The sequence below is a fragment of the Argopecten irradians genome, chromosome 16 (genome assembly GCF_041381155.1).
Source record: "Argopecten irradians isolate NY chromosome 16, Ai_NY, whole genome shotgun sequence".
In the NCBI taxonomy this organism is placed as follows: domain Eukaryota; kingdom Metazoa; phylum Mollusca; class Bivalvia; order Pectinida; family Pectinidae; genus Argopecten; species Argopecten irradians.
Window position 1 is genome coordinate 10452981 of NC_091149.1, and position 23835 is coordinate 10476815.

The 23835-nt window shown below is 36.1% G+C and overlaps 1 protein-coding gene across 1 annotated transcript in view; it reads left to right on the forward strand.

Moving 5' to 3' along the window:
• The window catches only part of LOC138310896 (hyccin-like), a 61322-nt gene that overhangs the window by 4079 nt on the left and 33408 nt on the right, over positions 1-23835 (forward strand). Inside the window, exon 4 of the mRNA XM_069252222.1 lies at positions 17227-17271. Coding sequence (XP_069108323.1) covers positions 17227-17271 — 45 coding nt within the window. The remainder of the gene's footprint in view (positions 1-17226; positions 17272-23835) is intronic.

The following is a 23835-nucleotide window of genomic DNA, read 5'->3' on the forward strand; positions in this document are numbered from 1 at the left end:
AACAACTTCTTCTCTGAAACTAAGCTTGGGGTAGCTCTCATAATGCAATGGTAGCATCCTTGTAGGGTGGGGATTCAAAATTGTACAAATGATGGGACTGACCCCTTCAGGGGCCTGAGGTCAGGGGCGGGGCCAAAAGGGGTATTTTGGCTATTTCCATATAAACAACTTCTTCTCTGATAGTATACATCTCAATCACCTCATTTTTGTGGCCTGAAACATTGTCATCAAGGCCAAACTTAATTATTGTTAATTCCTTAATTGAGTATTTGAAATGGAAGTTTTCGTTTTCTTCTACAATGAAAATATTTACTACCACCTTATTTCTCTTTATGTGGAAATGTTTTACATCATAATAATCATGTATCAGTAAAAAACCATGCAAATACAAATCAATAAGTGAATCTTGACTGGAAGAGTTGCCTCCCTTCACATGATAACCTGATTGTGATGGTGGTACTGTGGCAGATTAAATTTTTGTAATGAGTTACTTCCCCTTGTGCATGATTTGTTTTCTCCCTGTAAGCATTACCACCATGCTTTATTGACTATATGATCTATTAGCATGCTGTCAGAGATGAAGTCAAACAATTACATATATATGAGTTTATAATATAAGTATAAGTATATAATACTGGGTCAAGGTCTATAACTCGGCCGGCCATATAACACTACCCAATTTCAGAAAAAAGTATGATTATTATCCAACCGTATAGGATATAATAATAGAAATACTCTCAATCGACAGCCACATAATTTATCTTTATTTTGGTATATGATACAATAAATATATATCATGCCGTATAAATGTCACTAGGTATCCAGAAACATCGGAAAACAGCCAGATTTCAACTGGTCGGACACTGTGGTGTCCTCCGATAAAACACGCTAGGGCTCTAATGGGTAGTTCAAAAAACCACTGCATGTCAACACTTCAGCTTCATAGGAATTAAAGTTTTTGGTAAAAAAAAAACTTTTTGAAATTTCCGATTGAAAAAATGCGTGTCTCTAGCCGTCATGTTGATATGTGTGTAGTACATTTGTTTTCTCGGCGTTGATTGGTCAATTAATTTTCGAGAGCCAATCAACGCCGACAAAACAAATCTACTGCACACATACTTACATGGCGGCTAGAGACATAATTTTTTTCAATCGGAAATTTCAAAGGGCTACGTTAGGCAAATGGATGGTATTTATCCAGGGATTTACTAACCGGTAAGTTTGTTTTCTACAAACTTTCATTCTTATGACGCTGAAGTGTTGACATGCAGTGGTTTTTGAACTACCCATTAGAGCCCTGGCGTGTTAATCGGAGGACACCACAGTGTCCGACCAGTTGAAATCTGGCTGTTTTCCGATGTTTTTGGATACCTAGTGACATTTATACGGCATGATATATATATTGTATCATATACCAAAATAAAGATAAATTATCTGGCTGTCGATTGAGAGTATTCCTATTATTATATCCTATACGGTTGGTTAATAATAATACTTTTTCTGAAATTGGGTAGTATTATATGGCCGGCCGAGTTATAGACCTTGACCCAGTATTATACTTATACTTATATGACCTGTTCAAACAAATACATATGAGTTTATCATTATTGTCTTTACTAACAATGGGACCATATCATATATAGGTAGTTGGGATATCTATTTTACATCAACATATCGGATATATGTTAATTCATATGAAACAGAATCATAGGTATGAGTGATTAGCATCTCCACCATTGGTATGATAGGCAGATATAGCCTGCCCAGCATGGGCAACCTTCAAGGTTTTGAGGGGGTCCATTGCTGACCCAGAAGGGTCAGGATGAACCTAAGATCCCCGTCATGGTTTCGTCCCGTCGTCGTCCGGCCGTCACCGCTGTGCGCCGTGCCGCCGTTCCGACAGTATGTCGCACGTCCGCCGTGCGTGTAACTTATTCACATTTTTGAAATTCTTCTCAAGTTATCTACCAGTGTGATTAGGCTGAAACTTCTGCATGAAAAGAGCTCCTGACATGGACCTGACGAAAGTGTTTGTTATTTTTTGGGTTGATCCGAAATCCAAGATGGCCGCACCCCAGCCGCCATCTTGCACTTCTCTCAAGTTCTTCAGGTGCGAGGTTGCATCAAATGATCCTGACAAGGTACCGACAAAGTGTTGTTAGTTTTTCGGTCGATCCGAAATCCAAGATGGCCGCCACAGCCCGCCATCTTGAAAACACATTTTTGAACTTCTTCTCAAGTTCTACCAGAGCGATTTGCTGAAACTTGCATCAAATGATGCCTGACATGGTCCCGACAAAGTGTTGTTATTTTTCGGGTCGAATCCGAAATCCAAGATGCCGCCGCACACAGAGCCGCCATCTTGAAAACACATTTTGAACTTCTCCTCAAGTTCTACAGTGGGATTTGACTGAAACTTGCATGAAATGATCCTGACATGGTCCTGATAAAGTGGTTGTTATAATTTCGGATCAATCCTCAAATCCAAGATGGCCGCACACAGCCGCCATCTTGAAAACACATTTTGAACTTCTCCTCAATTTCTACAGCGTGTGGATTTTGACTGAAAACTTGCATGAAATTATCACTGATATGGTCCTGATAAAGTGTTGTTTATTTTCGGGGTCGATCCGGAAATCCAAGATGGCCGCCACAGCCGCCATCTTGAAAACACATTTTTGAACTCTTTCTCAAGTTCCTACCGGTGCGATTTGACTGAAATTGCTTACATGAAATGATCCTGACATGGTCCTGTATAAAGTGTATGTTATTTTTCCGGGTCGAATCCGAAATCCAAGTATGGCCGCACACAGCCGCCATCTTGAAAACCACATTTTGAACTTCTTCTTTCTCAAGTTCTAACACCAGTGCCGATTTGGGGCTGAAACTTGCATCAAATGATCCTGACATGGTCCCGACAAAGTGTTGTTATTTTTCGGCGTCGATCCGAAATCCAAGATGGGCCGCCACAGCCGCCAATCATTGAAAATCAACATTTTGAACCTCTTCTCCAAGTTCTACCGGTGTGATTTGAGACTGATAAACTTACATGAAATGATCCTGACAATGGTCCTGATAAAGTGTTGTTAGTTTTTCAGGGTTCGATCCGAAATCCCAAGATTGGCCGCCACAGCCGCCATCTTGAAAAACACATTTTTGAACTTTCTCCTCAACGTTTCTACAGGTGGGATTTGAGCTGAAACTTGGCATGAAATGATTCCTGACCATGGTCCTAAATAAAGTGGTTGATTAAGTTTTCACGATACAATCCCCAAATCCAAGATGGCCTGCACACAGCCCGCCATCTTGGAAAAACACATTTTTGAACTTCTCCTCCAAGTTCTTACAGGTGTGAATTGAACTGAAAACTTGCATGAAATTATCCTGATATGGTCCTGAATAAAGTGTTGTTATTTTTCGGGTCGATCCGAAAAAAATCCAAGATGGCCGCCACAGCGCCATCTTGAAAACACATTTTGAACCGACTTCTCAAGTTCTACCCCGGTGCGATTGACTGAAAACTTACATGAAATGATTCCTGACATGGTCCTGATAAAGTAGTTGTTATTCTTTTCGGGGTCGATCGGGAAAAAAAAAGAAAATCCAAGATAGCCGACTCACAGCCGCCATCTTGAAAATCACATTTTGAACTTCTTCTCAAGTTCAACCAGTGCGATTTGGCTGAAAACTTGCATCAAATGATCCTGATCCATGGTCCCGACAAAGTGTTGTTATTTTTCGGTTCGAAACCATCCGAAATCCAAGATGGGCCGCCACAAGCCGCCATCTTGAAAACACATTTTGAACCTCTTCTTCAAGTTCTACAAACCGGTGTGATTTTGACAAACTGAAACTTACATGAAATGATCCTGACATGGTCCTGATAAAGTGTTTGTTATTTTACGGGTCGATCCGAATATCCAAGATGGCCGCCACAGCCGCCATCTTGAAAACACATTTTGAAACTTCTTCTCAAGTTCTACCAGTCGATTTTGCTTGAAACTTGCAACAAATGATCCTGACATGTCCGAGACAAAGGGGTGTTGTTATTTTTTCGGGTCGATCCGAAATCCCAAGATGGCCGCCACAGCCGCCATCCTTGAAACACATTTTGAACTTCTCCTCAAGGTTCCTACATGTGGATTTGACTGAAACTTGCATGAAATGATCCTGACATGGTTCCTGAAAAGTGTTGTTATTTTTCGGATCAATCCCAAATCCAAGATGGGCCCGCCACAGCCCCCATCTGAAAAACACATTTTGAACCTCTTCTCAAGTTCTTCTAACCTGTGCGATTTGACTGAAACTTACATGAGTGATTTAGCATCTCCACCATTGGTATGATAGGCAGATATACCCCAGCATGCACCTTCAAGGTTTTTTTAATACACACCTTGATGCACACAAGATGCTCCATCGCTGACAAATGTTTTTTTGGTTCACACTATCAAAAACAGGAGCAGATGAATTAGTATTTTTCTTCAATTACAAAAGTTGTTTATTTCACACCATTCCACCATTGGAAAGTTTGAGCTTGTAATTTTACTTCAAGTTGAAATTACAAAAAATAATTGATTGCATCCTGAAAAAAATTTGGTGGCACTAAATCCGAAATGGAATGAAGTACTGATTGCGCATGCATCAAAGGCAAAATAGATTATTTTATATTATATTTTTGTGTTAATTAGACATATATATACACGATTTAACACCAATTATTGTTCAAGTGATGAATATCATTTATGCTCTGACAGGGGTGGAGCATCTTTAACAGTTAAACATAGGAGAGCATCTTTGATATGAAACAAAAGTTTAGTGATTTTCAGATAATATGGTAAAAAAAAAAAAGTTAAACATTAGGGTGTATGTTAAAATTATACGAAACAGAAACATTTAAGAGAAATTGTATGTAGTAGACTTATCTTAGACATATAGTTTAACAGATATATTTTCAATCATTACAGGGTTTTTGTTTTAATCTATATCTATAGTCTCATTATGAAAGTGAAATGTTATATCAGTATCTTAATTATACTCCCCCCCCCAACCCCCGCCTCTGTATAACTAAGTTAGTTGGATTATACTGGAATCAGCTTGACTGTCTGTCGGTAGAACAATTTTGTCTGGACAATTTTGTCTCCTCCTTAACTACCAGGGTACCGTTTCACAAAGCACACGTAACTTTACAGGTACCTGTAACCTGTATGTAAGTTATTTTGACCGTTTCACAAAGCACACCTAAGTTACGGGTACCCGTAAAGTTACATATGCTTTGTGAAACGGTACCCAGAGCTTTAGAGAAATGGTTAGCACTTGATTTGTATTTTGTAATGATGTACTTCAGATATCTTCATCATAGTGTCTTTTTTGCTGGGTCACGTGCATGAATTAGGTTAAATTCAAAGAATGGTATCGTCTGTCAACTAAGTAATCTCCTGGATTTTTAAGTTTTAAGAGCAAATGTTCAGCAACACCTACATTGCAAGTATGATGTTTGAATTGTGCCTGCTGCCTCATTGCATGATAGGAAAAGGTGACTATATGGGAGTTCAATCCTAGTTGCTACCTGTAGAATAAAATATATTGGGTTTCTATCTCAAACATCATGAGAATGTTTCTTTCTCAGGAAGACATTGCTGCCTTACAAACCAGTTATTTTCAAGATAATACTTGCTAATGGTGAACACTAGATGTTAAATTCCATATTTTGCAGATAACAAGTCGCAAAGGCCCTTTTTAAGATTTTTAGGTCACCTGAGACGAAGTCTCAAGTGACCTTTTCTAATGGCCATTTGTCTGTCGTTGTGCGTCATCCGTCGTGCATCGTCCGTTGTATGGCGATAAACAATTTACTTTTGTGGGGCCAAAAGAGGTCAAATAGGCTAAAGCTTCAAAAATCTTCTTCTGAAATTCCAGAAATGGTAGAATCAAATACTCTTCATAGATTGAAAGGTGTTAAGGTCCTTTACAAAAATTGTGAATTATATGACCCTGGGGTCTCACATTCCCCCCTGGGGGAGGGGGGTCAAATTTACTATAGTTTATGTAGGGAACATCATTTGGTCATTTGTAATACGAAATAAGTCAAATGTTGTCAAACTTATCAGTATGAGATACACTTGAATCCTATTAACAATTTTTCATGACTGACCCCCAGGGGCCTGAGGGGTGGGGCCAAAAGGGGTCAAATAGACTAAAACTACAAAAATCTTCTGAAATTCCAGAAATGGTAGAACCAAATACTCTTCATAGATTGAAAGGTGTTAAAGTCCTTTACAAAAATTGTGAATTATATGACCCTGGGGTCTCAAGTTTTTCCCTTGGTTAGGGGGTCAAGTTTACTATAGTTTATGTAGGGAAAACATATTTTTGAGCATATATTTGGTCATTTGTAATAGGAAATAAGTCAAATGTTGTCAGAGTTATCAGTATGAGATGGCCATTGAATCCTATTAACAATTTTCCTCCACTGACCCCCAGGGGCCTAAGGGGTAGGACCAAAAGGGGTCAAATAGGCTAAAACTTCAAAAATCTTCTTCTGAAATTCCAGAAATGGTAGAACCAAATACTCTTCATAGATTGAAAGGTGTTAAGGTCCTTTACAACAATTGTAAATTATACGACCCTGAGGTCTCATCTTTCCCCCTGGGGAGGGGATCAAGTTTATGTAGGGAAAACACATTTTTGAGCATTATTTGGTCATTTGTAATAGGAAATAAGTCAAACTTAGTAAGAATTATTAGCCTGAGATAGTATTTTAACATCATATCCATATTGGTCTTGGCCGACCCCTAGGGGCCAGAGGGGGGGGGCGAAATTGGTCAAAATGGCTCAAATTTAATTTCAAAAGTCTCCTTCTGAATTTACAGATTTCATGGAACCAAATAACCTTCATAGATTAGAAGGTCTTTTTAAGGCTCTTTACAAAAATTGTGAATTATATGACCCTGGGGTCTCAAGTTTCTCCCTGAGGAGGGTTTCAAGTTTACTATAGTTTATATTTATGTGCATTATTTGCTTAATTTTCATAGTAAATGAATCAAACTTGGTTAGAATTATTACCCTGCGATAGCATTTTAGCATCATATCCAAATTGGTCCTGGCCAACCTCCAGGGGTAGATTGGCGGGGCCAAAAGGGGTCAAAATGACTGAAATTAGAAAAAAAAAAATCTTCTTAATTCACAGATTTGATGGAACCAGATTCTCTTCATAGATTGGAAAGTCAGTTATAAAATCGCTTACTGATTTCAAGGGCCTGATGGGCCAACATATAGTGTTTATATGTCTTTGTTATTTTCTGCATCCGAACTCAGGTGACCGCTAAGGCCCATGGGCCTCTTGTATCCCATGTACATGTAAATAAGTCACACCTAAAAGTTAGGCCCATGGTACCCAAGTAGCCCTCTGTGTATTGATTGATTTCTAATGAAGTACAATAATGATTATCCATTGAATAGAATAACTGAAACTGTCTGTACTTTAAATTAATGACAAATAACACTCACAATGATATAAATATCTTGAGTAAATATTTTTGATATTTTTGTTGGCATCGATACCATTCATTGAATAAGTAAGAGCTTTTGTGATAATTACATATGATAATTAACCAGGTAGTGATACAGGACCTCTGGGCCTCTTTCTTGATGTATGGACCACTAAACCTGCACTGGAGGGTCTTAGGTGTGAAACCTCTGTTACATTTACTTAGGTTGGTGGTTTTCCACAGCTTATCCTGGCTTTTCATTACCTTTTAAAACTTACATATTCTTTAACAACCCTGAGTGTTTTTCAGACCTAAAACATCAAAACCAAAATAAATCTACCCCAGTTTTGGGACCTGACCCCATCACTCCTCACAATAAAATCTACCCTCTGGGACCTGACCCCATCACTCCTCACAATAAATCTATCTCAGTTCTGGGACCTGACCCCATCACTCCTCACAATAAATCTATCCCTAGTTCTGGGACCTGACCCCATCACTCCTCACAATAAATCTATCCCTAGTTCTGGGACCTGACCTCATCACTCCTCACAATAAATCTATCTCGGCTCTGGGACCTGACCCCATCACTCCTCACAATAAATCTATCTCAGTTCTGGGACCTTACCTGATCACTCCTCACAGTAAATCTATCCCTAGTTCTGGGACCTGACTCCATCATTTCTAACAATAAATATACCCCCGTTCTGTGACCTGACCCCATCACTCCTCACAATAAATCTACCCTGGTGCTGGAACCTGACCCCATCACTCCCCACAAAAAATCTACCCCAGTTTTGGGACCTGACCCCATCACTCCTCACAATAAATCTATCTCAGTTCTGGGACCTGACCCCATCACTCCTCACAATAAATCTATCCAGTTCTGGGACCTGACCCCATCACTCCTCACAATAAATCTATCTCAGTTCTGGAACCTGACCTCATCGTTCCTCACAATAAATCTATCCCAGTTCTGGGACCTGGGACCTGACGCCATCAGTACTCACTATAAATCTATCTCAGTTGTGGGACCTGACCCCATCACTCCTCACAATAAATCTACCCCCGTTCTGTGACCTGATCCAATAAATCACTCATCACAATAAATCTACCCTGGTGCTGGAACCTGACCCCATCACTCCTCACAATAAATCTACCCCAGTTCTGGGACCTGACCCCATCACTCCTCACAATAAATCTACCCCAGTTCTGGGACCTGACCCCATCACTCCTCACAATAAATCTACCCCAGTTCTGGGACCTGACCCCATCACTCCTCACAATAAATCTACCCCAGTTCTGGGACCTGACCCCATCACTCCTCACAATAAATCTACCCCAGTTCTGGGACCTGACCCCATCACTCCTCACAATAAATCTACCCCAGTTCTGGGACCTGACCCCATCACTCCTCACAATAAATCTTGCCTGGTTCTGGGACCTGACCCCCATCACTCCTCACAATAAATCTACCCCGGCTCCTCTCTCCCACAGTGATGTGCTGGCTCGGCCATTAAACCTGCCAGCAATAATGATGAGCAATCAATCGTGTGTAGTCTGATCACTCGACTTCTAATCACCTAATGAGCGCGTGTCCGAGAACCAATATGGACAAGCGCAGGTACACTGCGTCTTACTGTATTGACCGGCTACAGGCATAAGGCGACGCAGCACATGATTTCTACGTAATATACTTGGCTGTAGGCTGAAGATGGGAACAGATGTTTTCTTGTCTTAACATGCTCATCATGTCTTCATCACGACCTGAATCATAGGCTTCTTAAATACTCATTGATGCATAAACGTCCTGATGATACATTCTGCTTGTTGCTTGTGATTTGTTTAAAGAGCATTAAAGCAAGATTGTGGGGAAATTCTGGTCTAAAAGATGTAGTTTAAGTATCTAGAGGTTTCTGCCCTTTAAAATAATTTCTTGCTACTTTTTCTTACAACTCCAGCAGTCAACCGATTGTTAAATTTATCTGTGTAAGAATATTTAAAGCTTCAGGTTTGAGACAAATTCTTCAGTAAAAAAATTACATACATTCTTAGGTTACCTTCCTTTGAAATTGTTTCTTGCTACTTTCCTGACGACTCAGATTCAAAGTAAAGGACTAAAACAATTTATTGCATGATTTGTCTCGAAAGAGTATTAAAGCTAGTCATAGAGACATCTGATGCTGGGGTAAAAAACATGTAAATATTTATAGATTTTACAGGTTATCTCCCTTAGAATTACAGTTTTCGCTACTTTTCCTGATTGCACTAACAGTAGATTGTTGTTTCAGTCAGTAATGTACATAAATATGTGTTTGGTTATGTGTACTACATAATTACATATATGTGTTTGGTTTGTATTCTGAAATCTGGGCTGTCGCCTCCCGTCCACCCCCTCTCATAGCAAGACATAGCCCAATAACCAAAATGAACATAACGTACATATGGTTATTTTCATGGGGATGATATCTTCGCGAGTCATCAATGTGATCGCGAATTTTCATCCATGAAATATTATTGGTTCAATGATATATGCCCTTGAAGCCAAATCGCGAAATTTTTTTTGACTAGAATTTAATATTTTAAGTATTTTAATTATTCCAAATCGCGAACATTTTGACCTGCGTAAATAACTGACTATACAATAAATCTATCCAGAAATTGTAACTTTCGATGTATCTGAATGTAATTGACAAACCATCTGCTTGGTAATCTAGCCATTTTCAACAAATCAACCACTTTTTGACCAAAAAAAAATAATCAACAACAAAAAACCAAAGGACAGCTAGGTGGAATTTGTGCGACCAAAAGTTGACAACATTATGGAAAGATTATAAGATGTAAAATCAGCTGATATCATAATATCCATTTTCTTTCAACAATAAAGTCAAAAATACATTGTATTAAAAACCAGATTTTAAAACCGATTTTGCATGATTCAAATTTCTTATTTGCACTTTGGCCATAACTCGACCTGAAAATCGTCCCTGAACATTAAAAATGCAAACTGATGCTTCTGAAACATGATCAAAGGTATTAGGTTCATGTCAGATTTAATATTTCATAATTCCCAAGTGGTTATCGGCTAGTATACCTACTGGTGATTATCACATGCTAATCATGATTTCAGGCGTGTGTTGGTCCGTGTCAACTGGTTTACATTACAGAGTTTTGAGGTCCATACAAGGATTGTTAGCTCTAGATCTACATAGGTTAGGCATTAACCATAAAGATGTGTGTGAAGTTATGATATGAACAATTGCCTCATCTTATTACGTCCCTTGCTATATTATCTCCCCTCTTACTATTGTGACATCAAGATACAGTAACTATGATATGACGTCATAATATAGTACAGTGGAACTCGGTTAATACGAACTCGAAGGGACCGAGATAAATCTTTGAGTTATCCGAGTGTTCGAATTAAACGAGTTATCATGTCTACTGACAATCTCTTTACTTGGTAAATATAGACTAGTTCCATGTCGTTAAACGATGTGAACAAGAGAGATGTCAAAAATCGACGATGCTAGTTGCAAAATTATAACAAGAAAACCTAGATATATATTTTGAAATGCCGTTCTACGGCAGATTTATGAAAAAAAAATCGGCATTTTGGCGATCTCATTGTCCAAAAAATCTCATTTCGAATTGTAAGAACATTTTATATATGATTTTTGTCATTCGGGCCCAAAATTTACTTCGTATCATCCGAGTTCTTCGAGTTTTCCGAATTCAAATTATCCGAGTTCTTTCAACAAAGATAAAGAGGGAATTCGGCCGGGACCGTCCAAGTACTTCGTATTAAGCCAGGTTGTCAAATTATCCGAGTTTGTATCAACCAAGTTCCACTGTAAGTAGCTAAGACGCCTCGAAGATACCCAAGAGGGCTGAAAATGTAAGCGGCGAAATACTTATATCATTAATGTTTTTTTCTTGATGAAATCATTAATGTTTTTTTCTTGATGAAATATATAATAGATGTACAAAGAACATTTTTATGATCATTTTACATATACATTTATCGCATAACTTGCCCATCCAGCCATGTCATACGACCATGTCATAAATATTGTAAGACACATATGTAAAAACACTATTATGACGTCATGTAGTTTTGACGTCATAATGTATATATGACGTCGAATGATTGTCTCAGTAGAGGAAAACGTCACATCCTAGCCGGATATCTCCTGTTTTATATAGAGACAAAATCGAAACTTTTACTTATATTTCTATTATTAAAAGTTATGTGATAAATAGAATCATACAATCAGATTAATGAACTCGTTTGATAAATTTCATATCACATATATTCACTCATGTAAGATCCTCTATATATAATTACTTTTTTCTTGTGCACCCAAAAGAAAGTAGTTTTTACAGTATTGTGGATCTAGAGGATATAGAATCTATTACGTATAGAAAGTGCAAAAAAAAAAAAATCTATAAAAATTTAGGAAACAGATAAAATTTTAGAATTATGACCGAGTTTTTAATGTAGTGTTTGCAAGTTTTATAAGGTGAACAAGCTGTTTTTATGGAGTTTTATAACGAATAATTAAAGATGTATCATTATTTGGTACTTTTTTTTTCTCGGTCGCGGCTAATTTGATTGGGAAGTTGGAGCTGAATACTGCATGATTTACATCACATGGCCGAAAGGCTTTACAGCAGGTATTTTGGCATCATGAACAGAAAATGTAAGAAGATTTAAAATCCGGGCTTGACTGATTAATTGAGCTTTGGGCTATTCTTTGTCTGTTCATTTGAACATGTGCTTTGTGGTCACGCATCTAGTTCATTCCATCATCATCCTGCTACACAGAGTGGGACTAGTCACGAATATTCAAAGATGATGAGCTAATACGACTCCCATCATTCACTGATTCAATGTCTCTGGTTTACGCTGCCAGAGATTTCTCTCAAGCCATGAGAGATTTCTCTTTATATTCATGAGAGATTTCTTACTTTTACCTTGAAAGATTTCTCTCTTTAGTGTTGGATATTTCTATATAATATGAGTTATTATTCTCTTTAGTTATGAGAGATTTCTCTTTAGCTGTTAGAATATTTTTCTCTTAAGCTGTGAAAGATTTCTTTCTTTTGCTGTGAGAGAGTTCTTTCTGTAGTCATGAGGGATTTCTCTCTTCAACTATGAGTGCTTTTTCTCTTTAGCCACTAGAGATTTTTCTTAAGCTGCGAGAGATTTCTCACTTTAGTCATGAGAGATTTTTTTTTAGCTGTGTGATACTTTTCTCTCTATAGCTGTGAGATATTTCTCTCTTTAGTCATGAGAGATTCTCTCTTTAGGATTGAGAGATTTCTCTTTTAACCATGAGTGATTTTTCTCTATAACCATGAGATATTTTTGACTTAAACCATGAAAGATTTTTCTCTTTATGAAAGATTTCTTTCTTAAGCTGTTAGAGAGATTTCTCTTTTTAGCCAGGGGAGATTTCACTCTTTAGCTCAGAAAGATTTCTGTCTGTTATTGTGAGAGATTTCTTTCTTAGGGCATGATAGATTCTCTCTTTAATCATGAGAGCTATCTTTCTTAAGATATGTGAAAGATTTATTTCATTCAAAGTTGAAGATTATGAGCAGAGAAAAAGTCATTTCTATTGAACGACTATTATTGAATATTTTTTCACAATTTTCACTTCTTTATATCTTAACAAATTTAGTACACAATTTATTTCACTTTTTAAAAGAATTCATCTACCTGGGTAAAAATTTATAATAATACATTTTTATTGTCTAAATTCAAAAGAATATATTATAAATTTACTAGCGAAAATTTTGAAAATTTTAGGAAAAAATGAACAAGTAAAAATCTGTGTAAGAGACAAATCTTTTACAAAACAAAGTAAAAGAAATTAGTTGATTTTTATTTTTTTTTTAAATTCATGAGTTATATAGAAATAGCTTGTATGAGTGAACAAAGTGGTACATGATGCAATATTATAACTGTACCAGAGTTTAGATAGAATCAATCCCAAAACCTACGTTGTAGAAATTTATTGAAAATTGATCAAAAATCTTAAGTTATAATGGAAATGGATCATATTGAGTGAATTTAACACAATGGTACTTGACACAATTCGTACTAGCTGTACCAGTTATAAGATAGAATAGTTTATTGAAAATTGATCAGAAATCTTGAATTTTATAGGAAATAGATTATATACCTGCATGAACACAAGCAGTGGTGACACCATATACTATTACAGGTATTTAGCTAGCTAGTCAGGTGTAATTATACAATGCCTGGATTGGAAATATTGTTTATCAATCTTTGTGATGGTAACCATGGTAACTTACTATGTTGCTTCAGTAAACACATTGTTATATGATATATACTGATCTTCACAGGTCTTTGAGAATTCACAACTTTTAGGTTGCCATAGCAACAGCTGTTATCTAAATGACACAACATTTCACATTTTTTTATGTGTGAATAGTGGATAAGTATGCAGTAATACCAGGCCACGTATAAAATTTCTGAGTTGGTTACCTGATGTTAACGAAGAACTACATACCGTATTCGACCAAATAAGAGCCCATGTCCCTATAAGCGCCCCTCCCCCTTTTTGAGGCCTCAATTTCAATTGCCCAGGCATAAATAAGGACCAAAACTACATAAAACGGTATAAATTTGCAATAATTTTGACTTGTTAGCACCTTTTCATTTTTATCAATTTTTTAAGCGCCTTGGGCGCTTATTGGGTCGAATACGGTACTACAATACAGTTCCATTTTGATATGTTTTAAGTATTGATCAAATCTTGCTTTGTTCAATTTCATTTTTTTTTTTTTTATAATTTTAATGTCCAATTAACAGTAAGGGTCATTTAAATACATTTATATGCCAATCATCTGGTTTGTTGGAGGAGTTAAGCCAAAGTACCAAGAGAAAAAACACTGACCAGTGGTCAGTACCTGGCAACTGCCCCATATTGTGTTCAAACTCATGACCCAGAAGTTGAGGGCTTGTGGTAATATGCCGGGACATCTTGGCCACTTTGTCACAACGGCCCCAATTTTATGGGATGTAAATGACTCAATTAAAATGAAAAGTTGCTCTTGAAGCAAATTTGATGAACTGCGAATTGTTCTGTGGTTTATGTAGCCTTTATATTAGCCTTGATACAAGGTTAAAACTGAATAATGGGAAATCGTCATTCATGGCTGTTATGTACTAGTACAAATGTATTAAAAATGAAACAGGATGTATAAAGTAGTTTTATTGAGTCCAAATTCAGTATAGAAATAAATATTTTCAAATTAATGACTGCATTTCAGCATTTATTGCTAATAACTCAGATTTTAGCTTACAAACAAATTTCAGCATATTTATTTTGTTTTGTCAGCATTACAAGATTGAAGTCCTTGACCAATTTTATAAACATGTATTTATGTATTACAGAGTTATTTGCCCTTGCGTTTAAGTATTGATTGTAACGTCATGTGTTTGCGAGCTTAACGAAATAAATTTCGGAGAGAATGAAGTGAATCATAATACACCCACAACATAATGACATCGCAATCGATACATACCTGCAAGGGAGCTAACTCTGTGGTATGCAAAGACGAAATATTTCGGCGTAGTAAAATTTCATGGTATTGGCAAATTAAAACATATTTATGAGTGATGTGTATATCATACAGTGCAGCTCATAAAACAAAGAAGAAGAGTTCATATATTTCCATATAGAGATGTAGATTTAAACATCAAGTCAAAATCCAGAAATCTTTAAATGCTGTTAATCATTGGTAAAATTTAGTATATAACCTATAGATATATAATTACAAAAATAAAAAGATTCTCTCATTTTACAGAATAATGTGAATCTACACAGTGTCCTATATACCAAATAAATGATTGCGTACGTCTTTTAAAATAAGAAGAGTTCATATGTTGCCCTGACGTAGATAAACATCAAGTCAAAATCCTGAATCATGTACAGCAAAATTTTTCAGTCATTATGAAATTGTTACTAAACAGCAATTAAAGATGCTTCACTACTGACAAATGATATTTTGTCTCTATCAAAACCAAGAGCAGACAAGTTAGTATATTCTTTCAGTTACAATTGAAGTTACTTACTTTACACTATTACCACCATTGAAAATTTGAGCTTCTAATTTTACTTCAAGATTAAAATATTAGAAATTATTAATTGCATCCCGAAAAAATTCCGTGGCACTATGTCCTATATGGAAAGAAGTACTAATTGCGCATGCAACAAAAGCAAACTAATGAAGTTATTTGATATTATTTTTTGTATTAATTAGACATAAATTATTACAAGATGAAACTCCAATTATTTTTCAAGGATGAATACCGTTGATGCTCTGTCGGCGGTGAAGCATGTTTAACAGAAATATTGATGTCTGTGCCTTTTTTTCTATCCGCAAATTGTTGTCGTATAGGAGTATGATACATAGATACTTCATTAGGATCTTAATTATGGCCATGCTGTAAAATCATACCAATTTTCAGATCATTTGTGATGAATCGAGTTAATGCTGCAAATGTCGTAATGAATAGAGGCGTGTGTGTGTGTGGTGTGTGGTGTGTGGATTAGGTAGATTGACCTAAGGTGTAAGGTGTCGGTGAGGCTGTTGTACAGGTGTTCCAGGGCTTTAACGACTCTTACCAGGTGTGTCGGTCGGATTTTACTCTCAGCAGATGTTAGCACCTTAAAGTGAATAGTCTGGCAGTGAAAACCTGTCTAAATGTGTTCATTGGCCTTCCAAAAGTCCATATATATCAAAACCGCCGTCAAGATCTTCTTAGGTTGTCCAGTTTTGACCATTAAAAGTATGGAAAAGCCCTGTCTAAATTTAGCACAGTTCTAAAATTAAATTCTTTGACAGGGAGGCTGTTTGGCAATGTCAGCATGGACATAGCCAGCCGAGAGGATGTTTTAGGATTCCTATAATATAAATAAATTTTTCGCATGCAGAGCGATTTTGATGGGAAGTTTAATTTTTTGATTTTATAAGAAATTATACTGGATATATTAACACCATTTTTGCCAACTTTAGCCTTTCTTTGCACGACTATTCACTTTAAAGCAGTTTAATCTTTGTAAGTCTTGTACTTAGCTGGTGCAAGACTCAGTGTTCTAGGTTGTACATTTGCTTTTGTGTAAAATATATTGATGATGATGGGGTTTGTTTTGTTAACATTCTTTGTACAGCCCAGAGAACCATTTAATAAGTAAGCCCTGCTGGTAGGGCATTTGTATCTGCTGCTACCATTGCATGATTGTAAAAGGTGACTTTTACAAAGAGTCACAACCAGAACATACTACGGCTCCCAAAACATGTACACACCTCACACACATACCATGTACAGAGGAGGCTATTTTAAAATAACCGTGATTGTTAAAAGGATATTAATCTAATTGACCAACCAACTACCATTTAAGTATAAGTTTATAGAAGCGGAGGAAAACCGAAGTTCCAATAGAAGAACCACTGCCCTACACACATTGCATATAGTAACTGCTTTATATGGGTTATGAACTCCTAACAGGAGGTGTATGCTAATTTCGGTAGAGGTGTAGATGTCTCGATACAATATGTATTGTATTATTTGGTCAAGATACAATACTTTACGATACAATATACCTATCTGAAATCAATACATTTTTATTACAGAATCCGGAAAGAATACAAAGTATGGAAAGAGTTAATTAAAAACGAAATCATTTGTTGTGTGTTTCAGGGTACCAATGGACTAGAAGCATTCCTGTTGGCAGTCTACAATCTGGTGAGTAGTAGTTTCAATTCAGAGTCAAACTGTTTACCCCCTCCATTGGTCTTGTTTTACGAGGAGATTGCAACACAAGCATAGTGCGACTTCCAAAAATATACAAACAACCATCAAGCACAACACTATTCCTAGACTGATACTAGTTTAAGGGATATCCTAGCAAGTGCCCTTTTTCTTATCATAACTTGTTGAAATAGACAAAACAAGAAGTGGGGAAAAATGCCCAGGTGGTGGAAATTCACAGACACTAATAACTGCAACCCTCAGTTCTGTTCTTACTAAATTCAACCATTTTGAGACAAAATATATTGAATACAAGCATTTTTAGTTGGGGCACTTTTTATCCAGGAATAAAAAGTATCCGGAAACATTTTGATAGGGGGGTACTTTTTATGCATGGCACCGGAGTACCCAGAGAAAAACCATCGTCTAGCGCCCAGTACCTGCCCCACATGGGATTCAAACTTATGACTCAAAAGTGGAAGGCTTATGGTTATATGTGGGGACATCTGAACCACTCGGCCACTGTGGTGTCATAGCCACTATTGATGATTTATTATATTCCTTGTACATCCTCTTTCATTCATGACTACTCAAGCTACGTGTGGTGTGTTTTTGATAGGAGGCTCTGGCTGAGAAGGATCATATATACCTGGTCATACAGATAGTTTTGATCTTTAGAGGTCAGGATTGTATACATCTAGGCTAGAAATAAAGCATCCTTCAACCCTGCAACCTTCAGTTTTTAGATCATCTGACCTATAGTCATCATACAACGTCCGTTAATTTCCAATACGGCTATTGCCAAGGTAGTACTTGAAAGGTCTCGGGGTCATAATAAGACTAAATTTCTTGGAACAACTTCTGCTATCTAAATAACCGAAAAGGTCCAGGGTTTACTTTCATATATTTGCCTATGGTATGACTGGGAATAAAGGGCTTCCAAAAGGTGTGGGTATAATATCATGTCTTAATTTCCAATACGGCTATTGCCAAGGTAGTCAGATGACCCTTTGGGCCTCTTGTTATTTCAAATTAGTCAAGTTGGAAAAATCTGTCTGATCTTATATTTCAAAGTTGTTCAGATCATATATCAAGGAGAGGGGAATCAGGGTGTACGACTGTTCAATAATTAAAAGCAACAAATTTTTTAAAAACTTCAGTTATCTGCAGTTATTAAAAGTTTTCTTCCTATCATACAACTATACTTCAGCACCAATTATTGCCATCCAACATCTTTAACATGTGTCTTGGACTGAATGTGTTCAGACCTGTACTGGTGTGATTCCCTCCTATTGAGAGTATTGATTGGGTATCAACATCTGCCTTCTCACATTCCGGATTGCTGAAGCCACCTGTCTCGCAGCTACCGCTAATTAATTAATTAACACTAAGACTTTCAGTGCAGCGGAATATATCAGAGTCTGCCAGACTCTTCTTCTTATCATCGACTAAATCGACCGAATCGCTTTCTTTGTTATTGCAGTGAAATGGCCTACCTGGAATATGCTTTAAAACCAAGATGATGTATAACAATTTTTTTTAACCGGTCGCTTTTGATGTGACTTAGATGTATATAATGCCATGATTAAAGGAACATCAGTTTGCGAGTATGTTGCTTAAGTGACTATCAATGTACTTCACATTGTTAAAGATTTGCCGTCATGATAAAGCATAGTCACCTTTAAAACTATCATATTTATTTATTACAGTAAGTTGGGAGGGGAAAAAAATACGAAAAAAAAATTCTCCTGAGAGCTTCTTCAAATTACAGTTTTTCACCTTTTAATATTCAAAGCATATATTCGTATTTTGAATTTTATTTTCTTCAAATAAATCCAAATAAGAATTTGTTTGACTTTATGCAAAAGCCGACAAAGCAGACAAGAAAGGTATAGGCTTTAATACTTTAATCTTGCAACAGAATTTTATATTAATTTTCAACAACCTTGAAACAAACGTCCTTCAAAAGAACAACAAACAATGCATTTATGTTTTAATTATGAAATATAAGATCAGAATTTGATATCGATAGAAGGTTATAGTTTAAAGAAAAACTTTCATACCATATTTGACCCAATAAACATCCAGGGTGGTTAAAGAATTGAGATATTTTGAGGGGCGCTAATCAAACTATGAGTGTTATGGAGAAATTTTAGCTCCCCTGCCCTTCAGCTTATGCTATGGTGCTGCATTCTTCGTCTGTCCACCGTCTGTCCATTCAAAGACAACTTTTCCATTTAAACAACTTCTTCTCCAAAAGTAGGAGACATAGAGATCTAAAATTAAGCTGATGGCTTATAGCATGCTGGAATAAAGGTATACCAAGTTTGTTCAAATGAATGACCTTGACCTTCATTCAAGGTCATGGGGGTCAAATAGGCTAACATTTTTAAACACCTTGCACCAAGAGGCCTAGACACCTTATTTTATTTTCTGGGTCATACATAGAAATTCTTATCGACTCTCTTATGTCTTATGTCTTAAGTATAATTACCAGAAAGCAGGTGAACAATTCAGGTCAACTGGACACTTGTATACAAAATTATTGCACAAAGTGAAAACACAACAATTTTTAATTTTGAAAGTAAATACAAAAAAAAAAAATATTTAGTATAAGGTATACAAAATTGTAAAGCTACAAATCAATTTTCAAAAGGAAAGGAAAACAAATTTAATAAAAGTATTCATATTTTGTTTTACATTTAATAGATTTGTACATTAAATATACTGTATTCGGCCCAATGTCGGGCCTCAATTTCACTAATACCATTTTGAATAATTTTGTTGAAGGGTAGTTCAAATTTGGTTTTATATATATAAGCACCCCCTTATTTAATTGTATCAATATTTTAAGTATCATGGTTGCTTATTGGGTTGAATTCTGAGTAAGTGAAGTAATGGCTTGAAAAGAAGAGGGGTGGATATTGAGATATATACAGTAATTACAATAGAGTGAGTTGGCTATAGTTAAATGTTCAGAGGAATTGTGTGTTTTTTTTATTTTACCCTCGGGCAGTTTAAGTTTTGATGAATTAGATGATAAACACGTACGTTACAAAAACTACCATTTATCTGAAGTGAAATCAGTTTGCTGGTGACTTCTAGGGGACTTAAACTTTTGAACACACATGGCTTTGTCTCTGTGTCTGATGTTTTCATTTTTTTTCGCCAAAAGAAAAAAATGTAATCCTATTACGATTTTTGCCCTTTATCTACTTATTGCTTGTTTCAAACTTAAAATAAGGCTAATACTCTTTCTGAGTTAAACCAAATACTCTACACTATGCAGTAAAAAATGGTTTAATTTCAAGTCAGTCGGACCACTACAAATGTAGACATGGACTTTGTAAAATCCAACAAGAGTTTTTTGTGTACAGTAGCATGTTACATTAAGTAATTCTGTGCCATGTGTAACAGAAAACTTTTATTTATTATAAAACTATAAAACTTTTCTGAATTACATCAACTTTTAGAGGATATATAGAGATCCAAGTATCTATGACGACTACGATGGTCTTGCAGCAGTATATGAACATTACATCATTCAGAGTTTACATTGAGGATGGAAAATGAAAAGAACCCCACTTGTGATATATCATTAAATCCGACACAGTGAAATATGAAAGTAACTAGAATACACCAATGCTGCTGCAGGGGGTATGACGCCCTGGGAGTTCTATTGATTTTTTCCGTCAGCCTAAAGGAATTTCCGACCCCATACCTCATGTCCTAACCCTCTGTATCAATTTTTAATTGTGAACTGTAATTTCAGTTAATGGTAGTAGTAAAATGGATGTGGTAGCCCCATTCCTATGGAGCTCACTCCCATAGTCATTATGGCAGTTTTGACTCGTCTGTGACTGAAGCAGGCAGCGCTCTTCATGGAATTTGTCGCTGTCCAGTTGGCATTCATATTGCCTATGAATGCCACCTGAACGTTCAATGCTTATATTTACATTTGGTTACAATTTTATGATGAAATCCCAAGGGACATTGCATCTATAATGAATTAATCATTCTTTATCGCCAAGAATGGAACAGTCATTTGAAAAGCCATTTTCTGTGATCGCTTACAGGCACAAGAATTGTGACGTTACATTGATGATGGTTTAATAATAAGCTCTTGAAGTTCATAGCCTATATAAATGCCAACTGCATTTGATAAGGTTACATAGTGGGACTGCAGTGAAAATGTAAATAATCAAGTCAGCCATTCTGACGACATTTCTAGTATATTTTAACTTTCACTTGATAATTTGTTAATTGTTTATTGTAAGAGGTAAACGGCTTATTCAATATTTTTGTCATTTAAACATATGATATTTCAAGGAAGGAAAAAATACAACCTTGTTAATACTTTTCCTTTAGAATAAACTTTTGTAGTCAATTTTAATTTAAAACATTACTTCTGCAATTTTACCAGAAAGAAAATAGCTGGCAATATTTTTTCCTGTATAACAAACTTTTGTTTAAAGATTCTCCACTACTGACAAATGGTAATTTTTCACTATCAAAAATAGGAGCAGACGATTTAGTATTTTTGTTCAGTTACAAAAGTTACTTACTTTACACCATTACAACCATCAAAAGTTTGAGCTTCTAATTTTACTTCAAGTTGAAAATATGAAAAATAATTAATTGCATCCCGTGTCACTATATCCTATATGGAATAGAGTACTGATTGCACATGCACCAAAGGCGAAATAAAATATTTTACATTATTTTTTGTGATACTTAGACATATATATGCACAATTAAATACAATTATTGCAAGTTCAAATGATGAATATCATTTATGCTCTGTCGGCGATGGAGCATCTTCAAAAGATTACTTTTACAATTTAATCAGAAAGTAAAAGAGTTGACAATGTTCTTTTTCTTTTATAAGAAATTTTGTTTAAAAGATTTTACCATAAAGATTTGTTTAAAAAAACAGGATTGTTTTGACAAAAGACAGAAAACACTTTTGTCTTACCAGATAATCTTAACATTGTGATATGAAAGTTTTTTTCAGACAAGAGATAGGAGCAAATCTGACATTTGATTGACAAGAAAAGCTTTCAGGAAGCCAGAAAAGAATTTATGAAATTGAATTTTGGTATCATACATGATAAGGCGAGCAACAAAGTCACAATTAATTTGCTTATACATGGGAATAGATAACATTGGTGATAATTAAAACTGACATATGGAGAAACGACATCTGTCCGACCAAGTGATCAGCTTTTTTTTTTTTTTTTTTTTTTTTTTTTTTGATATTTCAAATTTCTTGTTGTTGATCAGTTTTGTTTTAATCATTGGATTATACAAGTTTAACAAGCAAAAAAAAAAACTGGATAATTTTATGTTTTTGTCGATACTTTATTTGCAACCTGACTCATTAATGTGGTTTAATATTGATAGATGGATGATTACTTTGTTTGATATTTATAAAAAAAAGACATTTAAATTAGAATTTTTTACACCTGCGTGATATTAAAACAAGAAGATCCTTCAGTCAGCTTTATTCATCAGTAGGCCAATCTACCTTAGGCCGTATCAGAATAAGTACATCTGATTGGCCAGATTAACGAGGAAAGAAGATTCCATTAATTATAGATCTAAGGGTTATCAGGGTTAAAAGAAGATTCCAATAATTACAGAGGGAGATCAGGGATGTTGAAAGACTATTAGGCCTGAAAAAAAATATATTGCATGTCAGTAAAATCCCTGGTCATGCCATGTGTTAGGTGATTATTTGATGATGAAGAATGCTGCATTACACCGCATGCAGTGTCCGTCTGGACCAGAACACCTGGTTACCGCGACGATTAAGTATACAAAAGTCTGAAATTAATACTCATACGACCAGAGGGATCAGCGCCTGACAACTCTGTGATTGTTGTTACTCCCATCATGGTTTCCATGACGATTGGCTTAGTAACGACACCTGGTGAGAACTGGTACCTGGGGAAGTCTGCTATATATAGGCCAGCACACACACACAGAGAGCCACAGATATTGGTTTGGTGATCAGGATACGGGCGTGTTTTACACTGACAGTAACAGGTACCCCTCGTTGATGGTGGACCATTGATGTTCATGACCTGCAGAGACAATTTTCCAGATAATGATAACATTTCTGTCACCTCTGTACTTCTTCACACCTACAACACAACACAGCGGACATTTGTTCACTACATCAGAGAATGGAGCTTTACACTAACATTAGTTCCTTTAATTCCGGTCTCAATTCAACTCATCTCTACATACAAGGGGATCAAGCTGAGGAAGATGTTTGAAGGAATTTGGGAGGATTTTGATGGAAATTTGAAGGACTTCAGTCCAGTTTGAAGGAATTTTTGACACTATGACCGAAAGGTGAGGATTACATTAGAAGTTGACACGCTCTCTAACATTTTGTAAACTACTTGTGGTTCCAAAAAGCCCTGGATGATCCATACTGGAAAAAAAACCTCAAAGCGATTCTTACTGAAGAGTATATTTCATTAGGTAAGAATACGGAGAATGCAGACCATTGTTTTGCTTATTGAGATTTAAAAGATTTTTGAAGCTTGA